Consider the following 20,180-nt stretch of genomic DNA (forward strand, 5'->3'; position numbering starts at 1 on the left):
GTATTTTTTCCCCAATCTTCTGTTGGCCAGTTTTGTTGAGCCTTTGTCAGCTGTAGCTTTAGTTTTCTGTTCTCAGCTGACACGAGCAGCTCCCAGCGTGCTCTTTTGCTGCTGTAGCCCATTTCCTTCCAGATTTAATGTGTTGTGCATTCAGAGACGCTCTTCTGCTTTTGTTATTTGAGTTACTGTTGCCTTCCTATGAACTCGAAGAAGTCTGGCCATTCTCCTCTGGCGAGGATCAGGATATTTTCGCCCAGAGAACTGCCGCTCACAGAATATTCTCTTTTTTTTTTTTTTTTTCTTCAGACCATTTTCTATAAACCCTAGAGATGGCTGTGCGGGAATATCCCAGGACATCAGCAGTTTCTGAAAAACTCAGCCTGTCTGGCACCAACAACAACGCCACATTGAAAGACACTTTAATCAGTGTTCTCCCCATTCTGATACTCAGTTTAAGTTGGTGCCATATCATTGACTGATTAGAAAAGGTGAAAAGGTGTAACTCTAAAAAGTGTAGGAGTTTATTGAGGACTATGAAATGCAGACAATTTGGTCTAGGCGTATAATTCTCGCTTGGGGTGCGAGAGGTCCTGGGTTCAAATCCCGGACGAGCCCCCAATTATGCCCCCAATTAAACATAAGAATAGACTTGTACATTACAGTGGTGTAAAGAAATGGTAACTTAATGATAGAGCTGTGACTTTGATTAATGTCATACATTAGTGTTGGAAATCACTTTGATCATGTCCAGTTAATTTAACGATGTGCAACAGATGCACTTTTCTAACGTGGGCATTGTAACTTTCCTGACTTCAACAGTGTCTTAAAACTGACATCATTATGTGATTCAGACAGGATTCAGGAGGGATGTGTAACGATGATGAGTTTTGTTAACATGGAACTCATCTGTACCCACTTTAGACTTTAGTTAATACATCTTTTTTTATACTGCAGCTTACAAAGTGAGCAAATCAAAGTACGCTGTGTCACATCCTATTAGATTTTGATTCATGTCGGAAAAATGTTTCCATGTTGGGGAAAATATATTGTACGTAATTAATAAAGCTATTGTTGTGCCACGTGCATAAGTGACGCTGATGGATGAATCCTGCTGCTCTGTGATGTTGCAGATATATAATAAACTCAGAGGAACGACTCCAGCACACACAAAGCTTAAAACTAAATTTCACCCCCTGTTATTATTTTGTCAAAAACCCAAATCATATTTATTGCTCCCACTGAGTTTTGTTAATCTGTTATACTGAATGATACTGAATTGGAGGCCCTAATCTTTGGTGTCCACTATTTCTTCTCCACATTTATAATCAGTCTGGGTGATTAAGAATGTAACCCTGACTAGTTGTTGGAGGCATACATTCTTCTTCTTCTTGTTATTGTGATTCTTGTTGAGGGCATTCCTCACATCAGTCTTTCCTTTTTCTTTTTTTTTGTGGGCTCAGAAACTGGCGACAAGAGAAACCACAGTCTAGTGCGTGCCTCTCCATTAATACTGCAACAAGTTACTTCAGATATGAAGCAGACGCTTTCAGATGCTGTCTGATAAGCAGAAAGACGTGCACGTCACAAACAGATTTAAGTGACGTGAATGACTCAACAACCTTGCGTGCTTGGTGAATTAGCTGGAAAGGAAAAGGGAACTGCACTGGTTTTTTGTGGTATTTGTTGCTGGTGCCTTTAAAGGACTTTTAACAACTGATTTTTAAAAGACAAAATAAAAAATGTGTATTTTCTGTATGAGAAATAAATCTACATCAAGTTTTCAGTTATTTATTATGTTAGATTATGTTGCGCTTGGATGGTGCATATTTTTAAATGAAGTGCAGTGAACTTATGAACTGATGGGTTGACAATGACCCTGTGTGGCTATTTATGAGTTCAGCTGAAGGATGGTTGTGTAAACATACAAAACGAATAGGCCCAGGGGCACCTCTTCTGCCTCCGGTCCTCCTGACTGGTTGATCCGGCTGTTGATAACATACCAGTGTAGCTTTCTGTTTCTTTCTGGCTTTTTTTTGAGCTATTAAATCAGTGATTCCAGATTTTAATAGAGACACTGTGGTTGAATAGCCTTGCATCTAGATAATGAATCTGGTAGAGCTGCCACTGGATTTCCCAGGAGCCAGTGAGAGACAGGTGAGAGTTTATGGCTGTGGCTGACATATCTGGCATTGCTCCTGCACATATTAAAGACTTATTCTTAGATTCGTAGTGCCATGTTGCAGTCTTCATTAGCGTGGGCCAAAATAAGGACTCAGTTAACGTCCCTCACATCTTGCTCGAGCTCCGTCTGTGCCGCTGTCTGCCTTCCTTGATTTCACAGACTCATTTGCGCTCACAGTTGTGTAATTTCCTCCCATAATATGCATTTAAATATGCTTCATAATGTCAACACAGAAGCGCAAACACACATGCTAATAAAATCTTTGCTTGTGAAGACTGACATGCAAACTGTGTGTTACATACTGAAGACTGCTAAGCTTACTGACAGATAGCGTAGCCAGGTTTTCTGGTTTTCTCACCAAATTAGAGGCTGGGTTGCTTAGCTGGGAGTGAACAAGGAGCCAATCGGATCCTGCCTGGCTAACCTCCGGGAACAAGCCAAGGAAGTGGCTTTGTAGTGAGGCAGGAAGTGAGTCATCGCTGTTGCTAGGCTAAATATAGCTTTAGTGGCACCAGAAGGAGGTGTAATGGGCTCTCCAGACGTCACAATTCTTATCAATGGGAGTTTTGCTGGTGAACGAGGGATGGCTGTGTGCTATGATTGGTAGAAGAGAAAGGCACGCAGAGATCACGTGCTAAGGAGTGAACGCGATGCCGGTGATGGATCAGTTTGTAAATGAAGCTATACTCGCCAGTATCGGAAACCCTGTGCGTGCCTGTCCATCTGTCTTCCAGGAGTCAAGGCCCTGTACTTCGCTCGCTGTCTGTGTATGTGTCCAGTCATCTGAGTGTGAACAGGAGAGAGCTGTCAGGACAAAGCAGGACACTGAGCTGACAGAAGTGTACCGCACAGTCTGTCTGGAGGCTCTTCACAGGCCCAGCTCACTCATTTTGCTTTGCAGACCTGCAGGGAGCCAGCGCCTAAGCTGCATGTTGGGCAGCGTTGCTAACAGATGGGGGAGAGGAGGCAAAAGGAATCCAGACACTCAGTCCCAGACTAGATAGAAGGGAGAGAAGAAAGCAAGGAATAATTTAATTAAAGTGTAATTTAAAACTTCAGATTTATTTATTTATTTTTTTTACTCAAAGAGGGATGTCTCATGGGTGTCTGTGCAGATACTGTTCAATACCAGTCAGTGCTATATGATTACATGTAGCAGTATGCGCTCACCGCCCACTGATCCTCTCAAAGATGTCATGATGAGGGAACACATGAGGTATATAGCTTTGCAGATGCAGTTGCAGTGTGGGCGATGGGTCGCTGTTATCAAAAATGCAGTTTATCACAGTATTACATGCGCCTACACAGAAGACACACCCATGTGAAGTCCATTTACACTTTATCTTACATTTATGTTTGAAACGAGTGAAGGAGCCTTCTGCCAGTGATAAACGGTGAACGCACACAACTTATATTTTGGAGGCGAGTCAGTTGTGTTGCAAAGATTAAAGACTGCATCAGCAAATCCCTTGAAAGAAAAGCAACACCATCAATAAAGCGATGGCCAGGTTTAGCTTCTCGCTCTGCTTCATATACCTCAGCTGTATTTAAAACACATCAGTGGCCCGCAGTGTTGCATGGCTGCCATGTTTCTTCACTACAACATGGCCTGTGTAGTTTATTTTGGGTTAGTCCCGCCTCACCATTTTGGTGCTATGAATACTTACTAGAGCATCAAATGTGTACCAATACCCTGGTGAGAAAAGTCCCCTCCACTAAAGCTCAGCTTGCTCTAGTTTGAGCAATATTAGATCAAATTTGCTCTGTCCAGTGGTTTGGGCATTTTTCATAAGACCACAATTTGTGATTAAGTGGCTGTTGAATGATTTATGCAGTTGGGAGGGAAGTCAAAGTATTAAGAGAGACAGCAGGACTGTGGTTGTGCTAATATTTTGTAGAGAATGCATGAAAAATATATAAATTCCAGGTTTGTCTTCTAGAAAAGTGCTCAGTTTGTTACGTTGTTACTACTACTGGTATTCTGTTACTGGTTTTATTGTTAGCATTAAATGCTTAGAAGAAGACACTTCTTCTGATGATGGACATTTTCCAAAAAACACCACTGATCACTCAGTGCTGATTTATTCACATCACCCTCAACATGGGCATAGTGTTTTATGCAGAGGCCTCTGCTGTTCCTCCTAGCATGCAATCAGAGCCTGAGCAGGCTAGTTGTCAATGCGTCACGTATGCGTTTGTGAGTAACCTTCCTCCTGAATTTTTAAAGTATTTCTTAACTCTTGCATTTTAGCCCTACACGATTTACAGCCTCCCAAGCTTGAGTTCCTCAAGACACTCTAATGGCTAACTTTGGGCTCATTCTGGCCATATTTAAAGGAAATGGGAAGTCTAAGAATAATTGGGTGGAGAACCCCCCAGATACAGCATCCTTTCATGGTCAGTGCGCTCCAGAGTTCAATGTACACAACCCCGCCCTCCAGCACTGGTCTCGTCCAACCAGGAAACAAGGAAATGATATCACTGTCTGCGGCCACTGTCGGGGCAACGGCCGTTATGACGCACGGTTGTGTGCTTCCTGCCCACAGGGAGAGATACAATGGATTCCCAGTTAGGCTGCAAGAAAGCATCAATTACATCAGCATGAATACGGCTTCTTTCTTAGGAAAAGATGCATCACAGCTAAGAGGAGAGAGACAGGGTAATAGGATGGGGATACATATTTAGATCACAAGTTTTGAGTTAAATTCATGCATTTTCCAAGATTGTGTTGTTTTTCTTAACATGTTTAGATTACAAGTGTCTTTTCTATACAGTTTACATGATTTTTGTCAGTGTAACCATGTTTTTTTCTTTTCTATTGTTGCTTCTCACCGACAGAAAGATGAAGTGTATCTGAATTTGGTTCTGGATTACGTGCCTGAGACCGTCTACAGAGTGGCCAGACACTACAGCCGAGCCAAACAGACTCTGCCTATGGTTTATGTGAAGGTAAAAGCTTTGTCTGTTTAACAAGGCTGAAAAACACAGTTTAAAGTGAACTTGACGGACATGTTTCCAATCTCATATTTTTTATTCTTGGAGTCTACTATAGTAACTTTCAAAACAATCCTCATTGGTGGAGCTCCTTGGTTTATCCACTGACTGAAACAGTTCGCTTTAGCAAGCCTTCCTTTAATCCTGCTTACTTCTGATTGGTATCTCTTTGTAAACAGAAGGTTAAAACGGAGCATGGGCGGATGTACTATGAGATGACCATGTAACAATTCTGAAATACATAATAGTTAATCGAATATCTCTGGTAATTCTTACCGGTAGTTACAGAAACTTAGTTAAATCTGAGTTAGTCTGGTGAAAGCTGCAAGTATAAAGACTGTAGATATATCAGTAAAATGGGGTGTGGGCTTTTTGTGTGTGAATCAGTCGTGATAAATTTGGGCTTGGAGAATTGTTATACTTTTAATATGAGACACGCTGCTTGTAGGTCCACTTTAACCACACTACCCCACTATGTGTCCTTTATCTTCACATTTCTTAAAGTACGTATTTTTCTTTTTTCTACAGAAAGAATATTATCAAATCAAAACATTTTTTTATTAAACAGCTGTGTTGGTATAAAATGTGGCTTAACTCTTCTAGTTGATTATGGGGCTCAGTTTTCATCCAGCATCATAAGATCCAGATTTCACTGAGCTGTGTTATCAGCTTGTTTTTGATAAAAGCTAATTTATCATATTTTGAGAGCTTCACTGCTAAACACTAAATATAAACAGCTCAACAAATGAAAATTTTTGTCCTTGCACATCCCATCTATTTTTGCCCGTAGACGACTTTTACTAACTTCTTAACGTTGTGTTTTGTACAGATCTTAGATTTAGCTAAAAATCATAAAAAATCTCAGAAACAATCTCTGTCTTCAGATTTCTTTTACACAATGTGAAACTTTACTGCTTTGTTGGTTTGCATCGTGTGTGCACACATGAGATGCTACTTTTTAGGACTTACTTAGATGACAGATGTGCGAAACAAATTGGGAATAATTAGCAGAGGCACAAAAAAACCTCCATCTGAAGGACTTTTCTGTATCAATGAAGCAATTAAAAATAAAGCACACCTACTGTTTACTACACCTGCTGTTCCACTGAGCAAATTCTCTGCTCAGTTCTCTTTGAAAGTAAATCCACCATTGTAATATTAATTAGGATTAAACAACTAGTTCACTGTGTTAACAAGTAAAAAAATTTTTGATCTTATTTGTAAGAATAGATTGACCTGAGGCGGCAAATTTGAAACAAGAAATGAGTTTGGATTTAAAAATTTGCTTTAGTTTTAAAACGTGTGTGTCTATAAAAACACTTCATATACTTAATTTTATCTCTACAAAAGCTTAGTGACAATGTTTAGGAGTTAAAAGAAACAGTGTGTGAAACTGGAGTCTAAACATTTGCTGTAAAACTCATTCTCTGGAGCTGAAATACAGCCCAGAGTTTCTATATTTTAGTGCTGTAATGGAAGTTTGCTGTTTCTCTAACCTCTGTGTGTGTGTATTTGTGTGTGTGTTTTCCTGTGTAGTTGTATATGTACCAGCTCTTCAGGAGCCTGGCCTACATTCACTCGTTTGGTATCTGCCATCGGGACATCAAACCCCAGAATCTGCTGCTGGATCCAGAGACTGCTGTTCTCAAGCTCTGTGACTTTGGCAGGTGAGGGACAGTCATGTTTTACACTGATCTGAGTTTTTTCTTTTCTTGGCATTTACAAAAGATGTTCACATTGGTACCGCTGTGATGTCCGATAACATAAAAAGTGAGCGCCAGCAACCAGTTAGCTTGGCTTAGCATGGACAGTGGAAATAAAGGAATGGGTCTTCTGGATCTGTGTGAAGGTTTCAGAAGGCTTCTAAGTAACATTGCTGCTCATCCTCAGTATTTAGCAGTGTCCTGAAGACAGCAAATCACACACTGTAACTATGCACAACCAAGAAAAAGGCCCTGTAACACTGCTGTACATCATTCTTACAGCAGATCATGTTGGAATTAAGCAAACGAGACTGACCCCTGTTTACATCTCTTCTCATATGACTTTATATTTATGAGCATGAGAATGAAATCAGTCTCCAGCTCTAAACATACCTAGTCAGTCTGTTTCCCCAAATGTTACTCTCTTCCTTTTGAAGAGTTTCACCCTTAAGCTGATGCACACTGTGTGGCTGCCTGGTTGAACTGAGAAAATAGGTGAGGCCATAGTTAAAGTCACGTGGTGCCATGAGTCTAGGTTTACTCTGTTCCTGGGAGATGAGCACACTGTACCCTGAAGAGAGGTAGATAAAAGTGATGCAGCCACCATCATTGTCATCATACCTGTACCTGCCCTACAAGCCTGTGGAAGCAGTGTTATGAACCGGTGGTTACTTCAGTGTCTCAGGTCTAGGTTCAGCAATATTATCTGCCCAAACATGAGGACAGCGGCTACCTGAACGTGCCGAATAATCAGGTTTTTTCCTTGTTTAATGGAACGGGCACATTCCAAGATGACAATGTCAGGATTCACTGGGTTTAAATTGTGAAAAGAGTAGTTGAGAGAGCACGAGACATCATTTTCACACAGAGTCCAGACTGTATCTCCACTGAGAAGCTTTAGGATGTGCTGTAGAAGACTTTCAACTAACTGTCCAATTTGTTCAGTTTGTTAGTGGAAAAACGTGAACCACCTCTGGAGTGAAAATGTCGTAATAAATGTTGCTTAAACGTATCAAAACAATGCCATGGAGAATGCAACGCCTAAATCCAGCAACATAATAATGTGGGAGCTGTTTTCAGGCGCATTATACAGGCTCTGGAAAGTGTGCAAAAGTCAAACTGAGATCAGCGTGCGTTGTCGAAAACAGATGATTTATTTACTTTTCATTCGTTAGCATAAATGCTGATTATATTTGTAGCAGAAATGTAGAAATCTTCCTTTTAGCTGTGTGTTTGATTGGATATGAAGTCCACTGAGGTTTTATCACACGTGTAAATCCTCAGTACTGGGTGTTTCTTCAGGTTCATTTTTTCCCTTTTTTTGAAGTATGCAGATGGTGGTGATGATGATTATTTGCTATGATTTTGTGTGCAGCGCTAAGCAGCTGGTCCGTGGAGAGCCTAACGTGTCCTACATCTGCTCTCGCTACTATCGAGCCCCTGAGCTGATCTTTGGTGCCACTGACTACACTTCCAGCATAGGTAGGCTAACTCGAGCAACAACTCTCGCTGCCTGACACATGCACATTCATCAGGAAATTATGAGATCGTGTGTTACTTATGATAAATGGACTGGTTCTTATATAGTGCTTTTCTACTCTGGTTCAGCACTCAAAGGAGTTTATAAGCTTTACAGCAAGTCGTCATTGCTCCTCTTCTGCTTTTACAATCGGACTCCTACCTTGTCCTTTAGATGTGTGGTCAGCCGGCTGTGTACTGGCAGAGCTGCTCCTGGGACAGCCGATCTTCCCTGGTGACAGCGGAGTGGACCAGTTGGTGGAAATCATCAAGGTAATGACCGTACTAACCGAGAGTATTCCAATATTCCCAAACAAATACAGCTTCAAGTTGGATGTAATATTACTCGGGCTAATGGTTCCACCCGTGTGTTTCAGGTTCTCGGCACCCCGACCCGAGAGCAGATCCGTGAGATGAACCCCAACTACACTGAATTCAAATTCCCCCAGATCAAGGCACATCCATGGACTAAGGTGAGTCAACAGGTACAGGAGCCCTTTTACTTCTTTAAGATCCACCGCAAAAGCATTCTGCCATTCCTGTTTTGCCTGCATGCTTCCCAACCATCCAACATCATCATCTTCATCTAACAGACCTGCATGTGAAATAATTAATGCCATAAATGCACAGAGTTCTAAAAAATAAAAGATGCAAAGAATTTGCATTTACTGAAAATTTACTGAACTCAGCTCACACTTATCTCCCTCAGATCGAGATTATGGAATCAGCAGCACTCGTGCTCAGAGCAGATGTGCTGACTGGTAGCTAGCAGCAATGTGCGGATGTGCAAATCAAATATTGAGCACCAGGCAATGAATCTGAGGCGTCGTGTACTTTTTTGCATCAACTGTTTCAAACTCGGGGGGAATGGGAATGAAGGCCTTGAAATCCTTCTCAGTGTTCCCGAATGTGCCATGCAGTTGTGTGATTTCTTGGTGTTGATGCTGCCAAAGATGCTTTTGTTTTAATGTTAAAGGAGAGTCTTGACCAAATCACATCAGCCAGACAACTGGCATCCTTAACTGAGAGTAAGGGTTTTTTTATTTCTCCAATTTTGAATAAGTCAGTCCTGAATTTTATATTAAATTTATACAGTGGGGCAAAAAAGTATTTAGTCAGCCACCGATTGTGCAAGTTCCCCCACCTAAAATGATGACAGAGGTCAGTAATTTGCACCAGAGGTACACTTCAACTGTGAGAGACAGAATGTGAAAAAAAAATCCATGAATCCACATGGTAGGATTTGTAAAGAATTTATTCGTAAATCAGGGTGGAAAATAAGTATTTGGTCAATAACAAAAATACAACTCAATACTTTGTAACATAACCTTTGTTGGCAATAACAGAGGTCAAACGTTTACTATAGGTCTTTACCAGGTTTGCACACACAGTAGCTGGTATTTTGGCCCATTCCTCCATGCAGATCTTCTCGAGAGCAGTGATGTTTTGGGGCTGTCGCCGAGCAACACGGACTTTCAACTCCCGCCACAGATTTTCTATGGGGTTGAGGTCTGGAGACTGGCTAGGCCACTCCAGGACTTTCAAATGCTTCTTACGGAGCCACTCCTTTGTTGCCCGGGCGGTGTGTTTTGGATCATTGTCATGTTGGAAGACCCAGCCTCGTTTCATCTTCAAAGTTCTCACTGATGGAAGGAGGTTTTGGCTCAAAATCTCACGATACATGGCCCCATTCATTCTGTCCTTAACACGGATCAGTCGTCCTGTCCCCTTGGCAGAAAAACAGCCCCATAGCATGATGTTTCCACCCCCATGCTTCACAGTAGGTATGGTGTTCTTGGGATGCAACTCAGTATTCTTCTTCCTCCAAACACGACGAGTTGAGTTTATACCAAAAAGTTCTACTTTGGTTTCATCTGACCACATGACATTCTCCCAATCCTCTGCTGTATCATCCATGTGCTCTCTGGCAAACTTCAGACGGGCCTGGACATGCACTGGCTTCAGCAGCGGAACACGTCTGGCACTGCGGGATTTGATTCCCTGCCGTTGTAGTGTGTTACTGATGGTGACCTTTGTTACTTTGGTCCCAGCTCTCTGCAGGTCATTCACCAGGTCCCCCCGTGTGGTTCTGGGATCTTTGCTCACCGTTCTCATGATCATTTTGACCCCACGGGATGAGATCTTGCGTGGAGCCCCAGATCGAGGGAGATTATCAGTGGTCTTGTATGTCTTCCATTTTCTGATGATTGCTCCCACAGTTGATTTTTTCACACCAAGCTGCTTGCCTATTGTAGATTCACTCTTCCCAGTCTGGTGCAGGTCTACAATACTTTTCCTGGTGTCCTTCGAAAGCTCTTTGGTCTTGGCCATGGCGGAGTTTGGAGTCTGACTGTTTGAGGCTGTGGACAGGTGTCTCAGTATAGTCAACATGCATTCATGGTAACGAGTGGGGGACAGAAAAGCTTCTTACAGAAGACGTTACAGGTCTGTGAGAGCCAGAGATTTTCCTTGTTTGAGGTGACCAAATACTTATTTTCCACCCTAATTTACAAATAAATTCTTTACAAATCCTACCATGTGATTCATGGATTTTTTTTTCACATTCTGTCTCTCACAGTTGAAGTGTACCTCTGGTGCAAATTACTGACCTCTGTCATCATTTTAAGTGGGGGAACTTGCACAATCGGTGGCTGACTAAATACTCTTTTGCCCCACTGTATGCAACAGTGATTAGAAAAACAAAGACTTGAGATTTTACAAGAGAGTAGTAAAATACCATTCATAAATATCTTTACGCTATAAATCTAAGAAACAGCTGCAAGGAGGTATAATACAGAAACATGTGATGGTTTTAGGTGGGGGAACTTGCACAATCGGTGGCTGACTAAATACTTTTTTGCCCCACTGTAAGTCACTGTAGGAAGTGTGTGGTATTATAAAAGGTGCACCCATCAGTTTCTATATTTTATTGGTTTTTAAGTTTTTTCAGTCCCAATAATTATTTGAACAAAGAAAAAAATATCAGACTTTATAAGAGCAAGAAGGGAGAAGGATGCAACACCATCGCTGGTAGAACTCTACATTTTAAGCACTTGTTACCGGATCTGACTGGTGATTCAGAACATGCCGTTTTAAAGTAGCAGTTAACCCTGAAATGAAAGTTGACTTACCCGATGCTTCAAAACAACTGAAGCATTTAACCACGACTTCCGAGTTGCAAGACTTGCTTCAGGGAGGAGTTTGATAATGACGCACTGGTTCATCGAGCTGAAAACAACCACTTTCTTTGTTCTTGACCACCTGTAGCACAACGTCTGGGCCTATTATCAGCAGCATCAGAGCTTTGGCACAGGCTCAAAGCAAATATAAGATCTGCCTGATGTTTTAGAGTGGACTGATGTTAAACCTGCGCTCTCCTGCTTCAGTCAGTTACTTCATCAACTGCCACCCTACCTCCCAACATCACGATGTTGCCTCGTTGCTTGTTTTAACTCATCTTGAGAACTAAACAGGTTTTAAAATCTAAAGGACAGTCTCTCTTTCTTAGCTAAGCACAGCTCTTCTATTTGAAAAAGCAATTAGCCAATCAGGAGGGAGCAGGGCTATCAGGCCCTCCTGTTCACCTCCGACGTGCCTCGCTGTGGTCGCTCTCTGCAGTTGCATTTCATTTGCTACTCACTGCTACAGCAGTCATATGCTTCCACTGATTCATTCATAGCACGCCATAAAAAATGCATTGGTCAAAGTGCATTAGCTTTCATAGGATATTAGTAAAGATTCATTTTTCATCCAGTCATATGCTCTGTGTGTGTGTGTGTGTGTGTGTGTGTGTTGTATATGCCTTTGTGCTAAAAATACTGAAATGTCTCTTTTCTTTGGAAACTCGTGATGTTCTCATTGTTGATTCGAATTGACGTTCAGGTGTTCCGACCACGTACGCCTCCGGAGGCCATCGCCTTGTGCTCCCGCCTGCTGGAGTACACGCCCACGGCCCGCCTAACACCCCTAGAGGCATGCGCACACTCATTCTTTGACGAGCTGCGCGACCCCAGCATCAAACTGCCCAACGGGCGAGAGAAGCCCTCGCTCTTCAACTTCACTACCCAGGGTAGGCGCACTCACAAAGCATTCCTCGGAAGAGAAACCATTCATTTAAAAAAATAACACCTCTCCCAAAGTCCCATTTGCATTGTAAATACGGTTTAAACACGAATATTAAAATAACAAATTCAGGGGGATCCAAAGCCCTGAGGGTTTAAAGTTTTTCTGTTTTGAATAATTCACTTTACTTTATTTAGATACTCCAATCTAACAGATTTTTTAGAAGAATTTAAAGTACATTTAAATTTTTTTTTTTTTTTTGTCTGGGACATAACGGTTATCTCGTATTCACAGTAGCATTTATCCGTAAGGAAATCTAAGCACATCTTAAAACGCCACTTTTATGTTATCGCTGGTCTGCAGGTAACTTTGTAACAGCATAATGTGGTAATGCATTGTGTGTTCTTCTTCTTTTAGAACTATCTAGTAATCCTTCTTTGGCCTCCATACTCATCCCTGCCCACGCCCGCAGCCAGGCTGCCGCCTCTACCCCAACCAATGCATCTGCCACCACAGGTTAGAGCCACGCTACCTCCGTCAGACCCTTGTTTTATGTGGTTAGCTGCTCTATATTTATTACTTTGAAGTACTGGTTGTGGCTTTGTTTTTCAAATTAGCAGTAAGCAATTTCATCCCCTAAAGGTCAGCCTCTTTAGTTCAATTTAAGTTCAATTTAACTTAAGCCAGAAGTTGTTTTGCACTCATGTCTCCAAGCACTAAACGCTGCAAACAACAACACATGCTGTTTTCGTCGAAGGGTTGACTTTACTTAACATGCCACCTCAGTTTGGCAGTATCTTAGGTGTTTTCAGCTGTGCGTTTGGCTTTTAATTATTAATAAAACAAGATAATTGAGTTTTTTTTAAAAAAAATTGTGACACCCTTGCTTTGTTTTTTGCTATAAATTCTTCGCACTGTGCTCTATTACAGCAGCGGCTTTTGCCCGACACCATAGGCCCAAACTCACTCCCAGTCATGTGACATGCTTAGCATACTTCACATTCATTAATTATTGCGTTTCCACTTCAAAGAACTGCTAAAAAAAAGTTTAGTGTTTTTTCCCATCAATCCATGGGGTTTCTAATTGTTTTTAACTTGTGTGTTTTTCCAGAATTTCAAATTCCTTTCTTCTCATGTATGCTTATGTTTAACCTGCGTAGCATTATCGATTCACATTTGCTGCTTATATTGTTCAGTGTAGTTTGTATACACAGATTTGTATCCTTCGCTCTCATTGTGTCTCTGTAACTCTTTTTCTACCTTTATCTCTAAACCAGCTGTTCAACTGAGCACTTCCTCTTCCTGTTCATAGATGGCAGCAGCACAGAGCGAGGTCCCACCACCACCACCGCCTCTGCCTCAGCTTCCAACTCCACCTCCTGAGCCCACAGAGCACCTGCCCCACCCCGGTCTCAGCCCCAGCCCTCAGCCTCTCCATTGCCCTGGCCAGGGGGTGAGCTCTGCTCAGCTCAGCTCTGCCCTGCTCCTCTTCCCCGGCAGCAGCGGAGCGATGCTGAAGCAGGCCGGGTTCGACAGCTAACTGACCACAAACCTAGCATCCCCAGTCTGCCTCTCTTACCCCCAAACCCGGCCTCAACATAAAGCTGTTTGAACTCTTCTCCATCCTCCGTCAAAGATGCCTCTCCGTGCCCTCTCGACAGGGAAGTGAAGCGCAGGGCCGAAGATGTTATCGACTGTACTGTTGATTTAAAAAGTACACTGTACACGTATACACAATGCTAGCCTGCTAAGAGGACAATCTGTAGAAAAGTCCTGAGCTCTCCCCCTTTTTTGCCCTGTCTCTATCTGGCCTCCCTCTCCATTGTTCCATTTTTCTGCATCCTTTGACCTCTGACCCCTCCGTCCCCTGGCCAACCCCTCCTCCTCGAAAAAAACAAAAACGAGCCCCGCCCCCCTTTTGGTTCTTTCTGTAGTGCATGGCCTGAGTATGGTAGGATCACCTGGGGGCCACCAAGCCCTCTCACATCCACTTCCGCAGACAAGGCATGAGGCTCACGCACGCGTATACACACACACACAGACACACACCTACACCCTCAAACACACACATCCTCACACACATGGATGCATGATGATCCTGGTGTATGTGGGAAGAAACAGTCCTGTTTGGAAGGACATGTTTGGACAGTGTTGTTTTTTGTTTTTTTTTCTTTGCCCGGGGTTATTTTTAAAAATTGTTGGCGATCTGTTTTATTCAACTTTGTTTTTAATTATTTTCTTTTTTGTTGTTTTTTTTTTTTTGTACTCCTGGGCAGACGTCTTTTGGATTGCCACGTGTGATGGATGTGACATGTATCTGGTCCTGTGTGCGCTTGTATAATATATACATACAATACAAAACAGACATGCATACACACACAGTTTATATATTACTTTTCCTTATGTATAAAAAGTATATATAGATATATGTATATTAACTACAATGGTTCAGAAATCATTTATGGTGAGCTCATATCTGGCAGAGCAGTGGCAATATTTGCCGCTGCCTAAAGACAATAGATTTAGATAAGGTGGTGTTTTGTTATTATTTTATTTCTGTTTTTGTTGTTGTTCTCTTCTTTGCTGGAGTGTGGTTAGATTCCAGCAGCCACTTCCCTGTGTCGTCTGTATTAAGGCTGTAGATGGATTTAGGGCATCGCTCTATTCCCCGTCTTTGTACCGGCTCTGTCTGTAACAGTGTTTCTGTGACAGTGCAGCGTCTAGACAAACGTGTCCCCCACCCTTTTCCCTCTCTCCCTCTCTCTTTCTCTCGCCGTTTCTGTGAAGAATTCGAGGTTCGTTTTCACGCTCGACTCTCGGCCCGCCTGTCTTCGGCGCACCACCGGCTGCCTCGTGCGCTACGACCACCGACCGGAGCGCCCCTTTCTTTTTGTCCCCCTCCACCCCCGCAGCACATAGAGCCACTCGGTACAGTCTGACGAATAGTCTTATTTACGGAGAATACTCACTACATTTAAACAAAAAAATTAAAAAGATAAAACCAACAAAAAAAAAAAAATTCAGAAAACAAAAAAAAAATCACACACACACAAGAAAGAAAAACTGAATTTGTACATACAGTATAAATGCTCCTCACCAAAATTCTGACTTGTATGACTTGTATGTTGTTTTTTTTTTATGTTGTTATGTTGATTTTTTTTTTCTTCCATGTTGTGTTCAAGGTATGTATATATGCAGACCCATGTACTGTTTATGAGCAAAAACAAAGATGACAAAGGGTGAGGGAACGGATGAAAAAGATTCAAAAACAAACAAAAAAATGAAACAAAAACAAAAAAAAAAACCAGAATCAGGGCAAAACTGATGTTGTGTATGGATATTGTAGATGACGACAACGATGATCAGCTTTATCCAGCCATATGTTCAATCTTACCTGTACAGTACAGTAGATTACAGCTGTATTATTGTAACAAGAACTAGTCATGTATAGTGTAACTATAGTTTGGAGTGCCTTTGCTTTCATACACCTTCGCCTTGTTTCCACCCTCACCCAGCCCACGCCATCAACCCCCTCACCCCCACTGTCACCGCCCCCCTCTGATATTGTGACTCTCCCTTTTGGTGCTGTTGAATGTCCTGCTGTCCGCGTGCTCACTCACGCGCCCCCTCTTCCACCCGATGCACATGCTCTCCCTCCTGCTCTTTTCATTGCACACTAAATGTAATATACAGACATTGTTAATTGTAAGGATATTTTTTTTTCTTTAACTGAAGATATAGTAGACAGGTGTTTATTTTAATAGATGTTTTATCTTGGGGGGGCACACACACACACACGCACACATACACGTGTACTGCAGTCCTGGCACAGATTTGGGGTATGAAGTGGGTGGGTGGTGTGCTGTGGACGGCAGCAGGGTTTTAAACAAAAAAAAAAATCAAACAAAAAAAAGGCCTCATATATTATATACGATACAGTGCAGTTTCTGTATTACTCGCAGTGTTGGTTCTGTTACCAAAGCCAAACCATCATGTTGTGATGAGCCATCCTCAGAGGCAATAACTCTTCTTCTTCTCTTCTCTTTGGATGTTTCGTTGTTTCTCCTCCTGCTCTTGAGTAATCAGGGGGGTGAAATTCAGTAGCACCTAAGGGGTCAAGTCATGTAGCCTTTCTCCTGTCTCTCCCGCTTGCTGTAATTTTGCATTCATGAACGTGTTGCTACCCTCCACCAGAAGGTTGGACCACTTCACCCCTGCCCTCTTACTCCAGTTCAATTAAAGCACCACAATGGCTACCAAAAAAAGAATAAAAGTGTATAAGCTAGTATAATATCTTATACTGACATATACACTAGTGTCATATGCTGACTGGGTTAAACTGGGGTAATAGAAAAGAAGAATCTTAAGAAAATACTACAAAAACATCCTGTATAACAGTACTACTACTTGAATGCCTCTGTTTGTGACTGAAATTTCGATTTCTTTTTTTGTTTGTTTGTTTTTGTTTGTTTGTTTTTTCCTTTTGTTCTGTGAAGGTATGCTAAATGTGCGCCTCTGTAAATATTCCCTCTGCGTGCTCCGAGGAATAGTTCCCTGGTACTGTAATTTGCATTAAATAAAGAGTAGGATAGCCTGGAAATGATCATGAAATTTGTCTGTTTGAGATTCTTTTACTGTGTTTGTTCCCGTCACTTTGTAGACATCGGATCGATTTTGTTAAAGAAAATTCAAACCAAAGTAGTGGCAGCTTAAATATATCTGACATTTATGTACATTGCTGAAGTGGCAGGGACATATATTATATATTGTAAATGGCAATTTATTAGGTAGACCTGCTCAACTAATCATTAATGCAAATATGTATTCGGCTGATCGCATGGCTCTAGCTCAGTGCATTTAGGTGTGTAGACATGGTCGAGAGACCTGATGAAGTTCAAACAGAGCATCAGAATGGGGCAAAAAGGGGACTCTGAATGTGGTGTGGTTGTTGGTGCCAGACTGGATTATCTGAATATTACAGAAACTGATTTCTACCACACAACCATCTCTAGAGTTCACAGAGAATTATCTTAGAATTATTAAGAGAGAGAGAAAACATCCAGTGGATATAACCAGGATACATAAGACCATCTCTGAATGCACGCGCATCGAACCTTGCAACAGAAGACCACACTGGATGTCACTCCTTTCAGCTAAGAACAGAAAACTGAGGCTACAGTTTACACAGGCTTATCAAAAATGGACTGGAAAAACACATCTGCCCTGACGTCTCAAGTTCTGCTGCTGTGTTCGGACTGTAGGGTTAAAAAATTTTGTTAACAACTTAAAAGCGTGGATCCCTCCTGCGTTGTATCAACAGTTCAGGTTGTTGGTGGTGTAAAGTTTTCAGGGATATTTTCTTTGCGAACTGGTTTTTTGAACATGACAATGAAGTCACTGTAGCTAATTGGCCTCCGCAGTCACCAGATGTGTAATGCTGTCATGTCAATCAAGTCTCCAGCACTTCAGCCTGTGCCACAAAGAATTAGGTCAACTCTGAAGAACAAACCATGACCAGCCTGATACTTTCACAACATATCTGTTAAAGTGTTTAGTGAGTGTCTTTTTGTGTATATTACAAAACCAGCATGGCAAAACTCATATGATCATATAGATTCACACAGATTTATGTTTACATATTAAGAGTCTGAAACCTTGCTAATGGTTCAATGATGCACTGGCTTAAAATAAATGTGTTTGAAAAAAGAATATCTTTATTACAACATGATGCACAGAGATAACAGAAGCATCAACAGTGAATCACAAAGTCTATAGTAAATAAAAGTAAACAAATGTGGAGGTATTCTGTGCCAGGTAAATCCAAGGATTTCAGTTAGAGTGCCAGTTTCAAGTTCAATCCAAACCCATTAAAAGTTGCCCTTTAATGATGATCTGAAGGCAATAGCTGATAATCGCTTTGGATGTTCTTAGTTCTTGAAAGAAAAATAGTAAAAAACTGTGTCCTTTTGCTTAATCTGAATCAAATGGAACAACTGCCGGGTACTGTACACAGAAATCTTGAAGAACAAAACTCTCAACTCTCAAAGTCACATAATGAAAAAAGTTCTCCTTAGTGCAAAGAGAAGACTCGAGTCTGCCATCACAAATTAAGGTGGACAAAGAACTGACAAAATAAAAAGTTCCTCCCTTGGGGCGTGTTTATTTAATCCATTAGATCAAAAGTGATCAACAAAACTTCAGGACAGTCCAGATGTTTGCAGTGCAGATCAGCCTCACAGAGAATCTGTTTTTCTGTGTGTGGCCAGAGGGGGGCAATGTTTGTCTTTATATGCCATCAGAAACGCTCATGTCAAGCATTTTTCATTCATCACGGTTTACAATAAATGAACATTAAGGCACCAAAAGCACAAAACTAGACCAACAACAAAATTCTACATTTAAAAAGCAGCTTTTTCGGAGTCACAACACTGACAACACTCGTTCACTCCCTCTCACCTATATATTTTTGTCCTGTCAATATTTAAGACAATTCAATTCCATTCAATTTTATTTATATAATCACAACAAAAATCGCCTCGAGGCACTTTATATTGTACAGTAGATCGCACAATAATAGATACAGAGAAAAACCCAACAATCATATGACCCCCTATGAGCAAGCACTTTGGCGACAGTGGGAAGGAAAAACTCCCTTTTAACAGGAAGAAACCTCCGGCAGAACCAGGCTCAGGGAGGGGCGGCCATCTGCTGCGACCGGTTGGGGTGAGAGAAGGAAGACAGGATCAAATATGATTCGATGCAGAGAGGTCTGTTAACCAGAGATGGGCAGTAACGCGTTACTTGTAACGCGTTACTTGTAACGCGTTACTGTAATCTGATTACTTTTTTCAAGGAACGAGTAAAGTAAGGGATTACTATTGCAAAATCGGTAATTAGATTACCGTTACTTTCCCGTAGGAACGCTGCGTTACTGCGTTACTAAAACCGTGATTTTTTGCGAGAATGTCTCACGACAGTGACGTAAGCGAGTGTGCCGTTAGTGACAACAGCTGTGTGCAGATCAACAATGGATCACATATCGAGTGTGGGAGAGAGTATGAGTGTGCAGCGTTTAAAGCGTGGAAGTACTGACCTTACTTTGAGTTTGATTCCATAAAAAGTGACAAAAACATTAGCGTCCATCGTGCGTGGGAAGAAAACTTTTTACAGCGAAAAAACCCCTAAACTTCTGAGCAAGCACCGAGTGCGCAACGACGTAATGGGAAACTCACAGAGAAACTCGCGGATTCTTCAACTGACCGTGGCACACCACCTGAACCAGGGCAAACCTCCACCTGCTTTACAGGTGAAAATAGAGCAACAGGACCGCTAGTCTTTAATTTTATTTATTTTCTGCTGTGTTTTACTTGCATCTATTTGAAAGAGTGAGTGTAAACAAAAAAAATATTTTATTTTATGTGCTAGAATGTGCAGAAAATAGGTTTAAATGTTAAACTAATTTATTCAAGTCAGAGAACGTTGCATATAATAAAATTTTTGCTTGATGCATAAAGTTAAAAGATTAAAACTGATAAAACAAGTTAAAAAAAAGAGACTTTTCCATTTGATTACATTTTGTATGATGGATTATGCAGAAAAAGTAGAACTGGGCTGAAAGATCTATCGCTTTATCACCTACTCAGGTTGTAAACCGTGTTTTTAAAAAGTAACTAAGTAACTAAGTAATTAATTACTTTTGAAAATAAGTAATCAGTAAAGTA

At 41.4% G+C, this 20,180-nt stretch overlaps 1 protein-coding gene across 3 annotated transcripts in view; it reads left to right on the forward strand.

The window, feature by feature from the left end:
• gsk3ba (glycogen synthase kinase 3 beta, genome duplicate a) overlaps window positions 1–17,070 on the forward strand; it is a 35,762-nt gene extending 18,692 nt beyond the window's left edge. Inside the window, exons 4-11 of one of the 3 annotated variants that reach the window (XM_042227886.1) lie at window positions 5,021–5,131; window positions 6,713–6,843; window positions 8,255–8,361; window positions 8,573–8,670; window positions 8,775–8,882; window positions 12,280–12,466; window positions 12,877–12,975; window positions 13,737–17,070. In XM_042227886.1, coding sequence (XP_042083820.1) covers window positions 5,021–5,131; window positions 6,713–6,843; window positions 8,255–8,361; window positions 8,573–8,670; window positions 8,775–8,882; window positions 12,280–12,466; window positions 12,877–12,975; window positions 13,737–13,771 — 876 coding nt within the window. In that variant the 3' untranslated portion in view covers window positions 13,772–17,070. The remainder of the gene's footprint in view (window positions 1–5,020; window positions 5,132–6,712; window positions 6,844–8,254; window positions 8,362–8,572; window positions 8,671–8,774; window positions 8,883–12,279; window positions 12,467–12,876; window positions 12,976–13,736) is intronic. The other 2 variants (XM_005944881.3, XM_005944882.3) reach the window with 2 other exon arrangements.
• Window positions 17,071–20,180: the final 3,110 nt, after the last annotated feature.

Source organism: Haplochromis burtoni, unplaced genomic scaffold, assembly GCF_018398535.1.
Source record: "Haplochromis burtoni strain Fernald_Lab_line unplaced genomic scaffold, NCSU_Asbu1 Contig_289, whole genome shotgun sequence".
Lineage (NCBI taxonomy): Eukaryota > Metazoa > Chordata > Actinopteri > Cichliformes > Cichlidae > Haplochromis > Haplochromis burtoni.